At 40.4% G+C, this 7782-nt stretch overlaps 1 protein-coding gene across 1 annotated transcript in view; it reads left to right on the top strand.

Moving 5' to 3' along the window:
• The first annotated feature begins 668 nt into the window (after positions 1-668).
• The window catches only part of LOC104940875 (cGMP-dependent 3',5'-cyclic phosphodiesterase-like), an 11016-nt gene continuing 3902 nt past the window's right edge, over positions 669-7782 (top strand). Inside the window, exons 1-9 of the mRNA XM_010765881.1 lie at positions 669-705; positions 1094-1149; positions 1373-1432; positions 1995-2151; positions 2979-3031; positions 5625-5699; positions 5826-5867; positions 6541-6609; positions 6705-6835. Coding sequence (XP_010764183.1) covers positions 669-705; positions 1094-1149; positions 1373-1432; positions 1995-2151; positions 2979-3031; positions 5625-5699; positions 5826-5867; positions 6541-6609; positions 6705-6835 — 680 coding nt within the window. The remainder of the gene's footprint in view (positions 706-1093; positions 1150-1372; positions 1433-1994; positions 2152-2978; positions 3032-5624; positions 5700-5825; positions 5868-6540; positions 6610-6704; positions 6836-7782) is intronic.

Raw genomic sequence — 7782 nt, forward strand, 5'->3', positions numbered from 1 at the left:
GCACAGAGAAAGCTAAATCCTAGCGCCCGAGGCTGGGATTTTTGCTCTTTGCTGTACCAGATATTCATTTGTCTCATGGTTATGCAGAAAAGCAACTTGGAACAAAGACATTACAAAAAGGTCGGCACCAGAGCAACCACGAAGACTAAGTGGGCTGTTTCTGTGAGCTGAAATAAATGGACACTTTAAAATCAATGCGCCACGCAGAGATTTGGCTGCAATGGTTTGAAGGGATTTCAGACTGTAATGGAGTGACTGCTGTGTGTGTGTGTGTGTGTGTGTGTGTGTGTGTGTGTGTGTGTGTGTGTGTGTGTGTGTGTGTGTGTGTGTGTGTGTGTGTGTGTGTGTGCACGCGCGTGCGTGCGTGTGTGTGTGTGTGTGTGTCAGGGTTCAGCTTACTACTGTGTGTGTGTGTACTTGTTTAAGGTTGCGGAGGCACAGAGAGATGTGAGAGTGTGGGAGAAAAAACTATAGAGAGGGAGAAGTAGTGAACAAGAGATGATGATTGCAGAGGGATAGGTATGGAGTTGTGTGGGCAAAAAAAATAAAGCAATGAAAGGTCGCTAATGACAAAAAATGCAAGCGCTCGAATTGAGTGAAATGAAAAGAGTGAACATTCCTCTTAAATTGGAAATGTCTTGTTTTGATCTCAAAACAGAAATTAGAGAATGACCTGGAGGAATGTAATCACGGAGACATCCCAAAGTACACAAGCATGACCGCTCTGCACTCTGTGGATCGATAAATACATTGAAACTTCTAATGATTGTGCAGAAAGAAAAAGTTTTTGGGACAAATGTGGTAAACACATTATTCTGTTTGACACTGTCCACATTTTCTGCAACTCCCACGTCCAAGATAAAATGTTTTTTGTCCATAAGGAACTGCTGCTGCTATTTGCTCTACATTAAGAATAACAAATGATAGAAAAGAAAGCAAAAATATTAAGAGACGTTATGCAAGGACATTAGGGTTTTTTTTTTCTTCCGTGAAATAGATAATAACGTTAAGACCAAGTTAGGCCAAGGATGGGTTTTGTCTGAAGCAATAAATGATGTTTTATGAATGCTTTTTTATTTCTTCTTCTTTTTAGCCGTTGTCATTCCTCTCCTGAACCAGGAGCGGGACAAGGCCATCACTGTCTTACTGGTGAGTCCTCGCATTCATGGATATACAATGCAATAACTGAATAAACCAAAGTAACAAAAGCAATCGTCATTGCTTACGTCATCACCTCCTCCTTTACGAAAAGTGGATATTAACTTTTGCAGCACATACTGTAGATGTATTTTTTTGGTCTTATGTAACATTTGCAAATGAAATGAACTCAAATGAAGAGTCCTGCTCATACTGAAACGTCTGTGTTTTGCAGGTGGGCTGTAATCCACTATCTGATCAGGATGAACTGCATCTCAACATGCTGGAGAAACACGTAAGCTCTCTTTATTCCTCTCTGCGGTCACTAATATGCAACAGCACCTTGGTAACAGTAGCTAACTTGATGTGTGTTATAAAGCCTTTATCAGGAGTTAACATACAGCCTATGACAAGGTGTAATCTCAGTTGATTATCCAATAAGCGTTGGACACATCCTTTAAAGGTTATATTAAAAGCAAGTCATGAAACCAATGAAATAATTTAGGAAGTGAACTGCTTACAGAATGTAAAAGCTGCAAAACTCTCTTTTAATAAATAACTATATAATTAGCCCCGATGCTATGAGTTTTGAGAAGTCCTTGTCCCTTTCTTAAAAGAGGTAATGTCAAAATAGACCTTATTTCATTTAAGGACAAATCAATGACAATCAATCGCATTCAGACTCAGTATTGATTTTGTTATCTTTACTTTAATGGCCTTTCCATTCATGTTAAATGTTCTGGATTACCAGTTTTAACAATCAAACAGTATTAGTCCGATGATTTTCTCTCTGAAATGTTTCTTGACCTTAACTCACTTTTCTCCGTGTGTTCCTTTATTTGTGAATGATGTCACAGGCCTCAGTGGCGTGTGCGCGAGTCCAGGCCATTCATAAGTCCCACCAGAAGCCTCCCCTCAGCCCCTCTCTGTTACAGTCCCACAATGCACTGCTGCACCTCAGCGTCTCAGACCAAGACTACAGCGAACTGGACCGCAACATTCTCCAACTCTGTGGTATGCACACGCACACACACACACACACACACACACACACACACACACACACACACACACACACACACACACACACACACACACACACACACACAAATTGTTAATAACATACATAAATGCCTATTAAATTACCTCCTTATTCACTTTCTCTCATGCATCTTACATTTCCTGCGCCTTGTATATTACAACACTAATCTGTGAGGCACACAATTACACACACACACACACACACACACACACACACACACACACACACACACACACACACACACACACACACACACACAAACACACACACTTGTATGTGTGAGGTGAAGTATGTTAATAGAGAAAGCCTGGATAGAAAGCGTTATGCATTTAGATGGACTCCGTCATTGGCACGCAGCGTGTTTGACAGCTCCTGTGTGAAAACGGAACGCTTGGCAAAAACACTGTTTACAATCTCATGCATAATGGAAGTTGTTCCTGTGCACATACACAATGTTGTTTACTCCATGGTAATTGTCTACAATTATAAGTTGTCTTTACCTTCCTCAGCCTCAGCCTCCCCTTCCTGCTTCCCTGTCTAGCTCTTTCTTTCTGAATTAATCTGCAGTCCGGGCAGCCCTCTATCTCCTGTCTTGTCTTCATTATTAGTCCCTCTGTTGGCTGGTTTCCTTTCACCCTTCCCCGACCTCCCCGTCTCAATGCATCCCTCCCCGGATTGCTTTCTGTCCACTCGCGTACATGCTCTGCATTCCCCCTGTCTTCCTTAACGCCTATCTGACCTTGTGTCTCTTTTTTTTTGTACTCCCATCCATCTCTCTCTTCTCCCTTTCCACTTTCAGGTGAGCTCTTTGACCTTGATGCAGCCTCACTCCAGCTCAAAGTCATCAATTATGTAAGTGCTCAAGATCTTTCATATGCTCCCTCACGCACACACACTGACACACAGTTAGAGACGTACAGTACATGCAAAACATTAAACCTGTCCGAGTCACTTTTTCTCCTCATCTTGACATTTACCTATACCTTAAGATTTGTATTACACAATCGCTTCATCAGTACCCCAAAGTATTGCCCCATCTCCATAGAAAGGTGGAGAAGGAGCTATCAGTTACAGTCTGTTTAGGAACCTGGCAACAATTTAAATGTATGGAATTATTCACTGATAAAGAAAACATGAGATGGTGAAGGAAGAGCAGAGAGGGATTTGAAGGTTATACTGCGCCAAAGGGACACAGATTCTCTAACTGGGCTTCAACGAGCCTTGCCGGCTGCACCCATATTCTTGTGAACATTTGTGTGCTACTTGTTTAGCATGGAGGACTTGTTTTGATTTAATTTTTTAAAGAAAAATGTTAAGAGTCAGAGTTTATGTCCACTTCAAATATCAAGTGCTTTATATTCATTTGTTTGAGTGAGAATTTGCTTCTTTTCTTTGTGTTGTGTGTTATAAAACTTAATATTTTTGGTTTTGGTCAAAATATGCAAATTGAAAAGGATGTTTTTGACTACAGATGAATTGACTATATAAAGATTTTTTAAAGACCAAATGATTCATTGATTAGTCTGGAAGCAATCGTCCCTTGCAGCCCTCATCTATACGTTATGTCAAGAAGGTCTATTTCTTTAGATTTAGGTATTCAAAATATATGCAGATCTAATTGCAACATTTGAACTGATTTTGGTTAAATGTGGGTAAATGGTCCGTGTGAAGAGCAAAAGAGCATCTCTGAACCCGTTGGCTATCGTCTCAGATCGTTTTAACTTGTTTTAAATAACAAATACTCTTAACTGAGGGTAAACTGGTGTCTTGTGATACAATCAGGTCGTAGACATTGCCTCTTAACTCCAACTTATTCTTGCGTCTGACGTTGCTTGTCGGACTGTAAACAGTGATATGGCCAAATTATAGTAATCTGAAGTATTTGCTTTGTAATTGCAGTTTTTGAATTATTGTTATTATGTTAGAACATTATGTTTATCATAATGTATAAATACAATTAGCAACTTCAGCATTTTTAGAAGTTATTTTGTCAGCTTTTTTCTCATTATGTTGTAATTTTATATATATATATATATATATATATATATGTATATGAGGAACTCATTTGCTGTTTACTGCAGTGACCGTAACGTCAGAACTGTTGAGAAATTATTGAAATGGTTTTAAAGTAATGTGTTCCTTTAAAAGAAAATTGAAGGTATTTTTCTGTGGAAAGGTAAAGTCTAAACAGTTATCGCCTTCCTGACCTTCCCTGCTACCTTGGCGCCGCAGGACTGGATTCACGGGACAGAAAAACACTGCAGCAGCCATGCCGCCTGCATTTAAAGTGTTAGTCTTTGATGCCTCCAAACCTGAATTTGTAGTATTTTTCCTGCATCTGAAGGAAGGGAGAGGGAGAAGTTCTGGTGGTGCAAAAGACTGCAGGGGTTTTATAATGTATTTTGGATCTGACATGATTTGTTTCGCCTGTTTATTGTTACATTTGTAAAGAGGGGTAAGGGGAGAGGGAGGGAGGAAAGGAAGCGGGAGATTGTTGCTACTTAGGAATTGTCAGTTTGTTGGGAAGAGCTTGGGGCGACTCTCATGGAATTAACTGTATTTGGGAAGGAAGAGGGTGGAGGGGTTTATTATATGTGGGTGCAGCAACTTGCTTTTGTGTTTATGTTTGTGATTGCGTGTTATTTCACTTTAGTGTGTGTGCCGGGGGCGAGTGTGTTGGCAGTGACTGGTGTATATGTCTTTCCTGCTTGTTCTCTATCCCGCTCTGTGGATTACGGAGAAGAATGATAAGGAAACACTGCTCTTGTGACTTTGGGTGTGTGTGTTGGGTGTGATCATGTACATGCTTATGTACCTGCATTATTTTTGCGTCATCATGAGTGTTTTTCAGTCTATGAATTAAATGTTTCTCATCACAGACAGCAACAGGAAGTTTGTTCTGCGGACATTACAGAGCACAGCAGCAGCAGAGATACTGAGCGCACACACACTTCTACATTTAGACTCACAGATATCTATGACCGATATCCACCTCTTTTTATGCATGCATTCTGAAAAAGAAACACAGAAAAAGCTTGACGAATTGCCAAAAAGTTTCATAACATATATGCAAAATGCAACAAAATGCAGTGAAAACTGATTCAGCAAATGTATGATGACGTACGTTCCCCCTGTGACTTGCATAACATATAATAATGTGGACAAATGCGCAATATTTTTTATTTCCCAGTTGAATGCATTCTTTAAATAAAAGTCAAATGTATTTAAGGTTTTAATGTTAGAGATTTAAAATAAGATAATACACCCTTTCAGCACCTTACCCCCAATTATTTCCCACTATCTACTGCTTTCTAATCTTATCTTCACACGTTGACTATATTCCAAAACACCTTGAATTGAAGCTTTAAAAACAATCTCTCCGAGTCTGATAAAGAGATTTTTTCTCTGTCATTCACCATATGATCATGTTTGTGTTCTCCTTCAGCTCCAGGAGAAGACTCAGTCGCAGTGTTCTTGTTTGCTACTGGTGTCCGAGGACAACCACCAGCTTTTCTGCCAGGTACACACACACACACACACACACACACACACACACACACACACACACACACAAATAAATACCCTCTGCCAAATGAATGATGACTCAGATAATTAAACCGTGACCTTTGACCTCTGTGACCTTTAGGTTGTTGGAGACAAAGTCCTGGAGGAGGAGATCAGCTTCCCGGTGAGAAAACAAACAAATGAATTACTCACATATATTCATTTCCTCTTTTCACATTACTTACATTTTTGCCTTTTTTGATCATTTTGTGTAATTAGTTCACTGTGTAGTAAATGAGGCCTGCATTTAGTAAGTGGCATAATCATTCACTTGTGTTTCTAAACCATGGAGGCCATTAGATGGTGTCATAGGGAGGGTTGTTGCCATTGTGTTGTTACCTATGGTTGTTACCCTGGGTTGTTATGACTGACAACGGAAGACACCCCTAAAAAATATAATGTTTTATAATCCCTGGCAGGGGTTGTAATTAAGACATTTGCACAAGTAATCGCTTCTTTGGGTGCTTACAGTCCCCTTTCCCTGGTTGTGGTGCAGACAAAGCATTTTGAACAGGGTTTGCCATTATGATGCAGAAAAAAAAGCATGTACTCCGGCTAAATGATGTGTGAAATCTCAACAGTAATTGGAGCAGAGAGATATCTGGACACGAGGAAACACACCCTTGTTGGGTTAATTATGCTATTTTAACAAGGGAGGTAATAGACTTCGCTCTGAATAAACAAGCTTTATTTATATCTCCAGGGACTCACTCAGCAATCCTGGTTTCTTTCTGCCTCCGGCTCTCATTACACACATTTGCTTTATCTCTCTCTCTCGTTTTCTCTCCTCTCTCCAGCTGATGTTTGGACGCTTTGGTCAGGTTGTCGAGAAGAAGAAGTCCATCACTCTTCAGGACATCAGTGCCGTAAGGAAGCGCTTCCTTTCTGTCCTTCTTTCTTACTTATCCATTCACACATTTCGCCTTTGCATTAACCTGATTGTTCTCTCTCATTCTCTCAGGAGGAGCGGAGGCAGCTGTCCAGCATGTTGGGCTGTGATATCTCCTCCATGCTTTGTGTCCCTGTGGTCAGCAGGGCGACTGGTCAGGTGGTGGCGTTAGCGTGCGCCTTCAACAAGCAGAATGGGCAAAGGTATGCGAGAGAAACTGTTCACACAGTAAGCCATGACCTACACCAAGGAGGTTGTGTCATCATTGGTTGATCTGAATGAATGGGGGATACAGTAATTGTCTTTCCCCTTTTGTTAAGACTATAAGAGGCATTTGTGCGGCATTCATGTGGTTTTGGAATAATTGGAGAATAAAATTGTTCCCCACATGCCAATGCAACCTATCAAAGGATCTGAGTATTAAAATACAACACATCTTCTTTGTGTCCTCCAAGTTACGCACTGAAAATTGAAAGAAGGATTGGCCTTGGCAGAAATCACCGCTCCCCGAGTTCCATCTTAATTACATTCTGTTATCATTTGATCAAATTGAACCATTTCATGCAGAGTGTGTTCAAATGTGTTTATTAGGATAATAGCGTAAAGCTCCTCCGGCTAACCTTTAAAACTACAGTACTTTATCAACTGATGCTTATTGCTGACGTATATTCAAAATGATGGGATGTCAGGGAGAAGATTATTTGGATTTTCATCATTCCTGAAGCACTGATTCATAGTGGACACAAAGATTTATCAAACAGCAGCTTACAGTATGCTAATGTCATCTGTCCATCTATTCATGCATCCATACGTCACCATCTCCATGTCAAGCTGCATACATTTCTGCTTATCTAATTATAGAAATGTCTGCTGATTTCTGATTAATTCATATATATTATCTTATTTTTCCCACAGTCATACACACAATCACACTGAGGCTCACTCACACCCAAATACAGGACAATCCCTCCTATTTCCATGCTCTCTCTCTCTCTCTCTCTCTCTCTCTCTCTCTCTCTCTCTCTCGACTAAGACAGATGAGAGGGGATCATGCTCTATAATATCCCCCTCTGCCGGTGGCACTGATGACAGAGCTGGCATCTCATTACCATAGTAACAGCAGCAGGATTATGGTGGCAACTGTGCCTAA

The sequence above is a fragment of the Notothenia coriiceps genome, unplaced genomic scaffold (assembly GCF_000735185.1).
Source record: "Notothenia coriiceps isolate Sejong01 unplaced genomic scaffold, NC01 NC01_scaffold00002820, whole genome shotgun sequence".
NCBI classification, from domain to species: domain Eukaryota; kingdom Metazoa; phylum Chordata; class Actinopteri; order Perciformes; family Nototheniidae; genus Notothenia; species Notothenia coriiceps.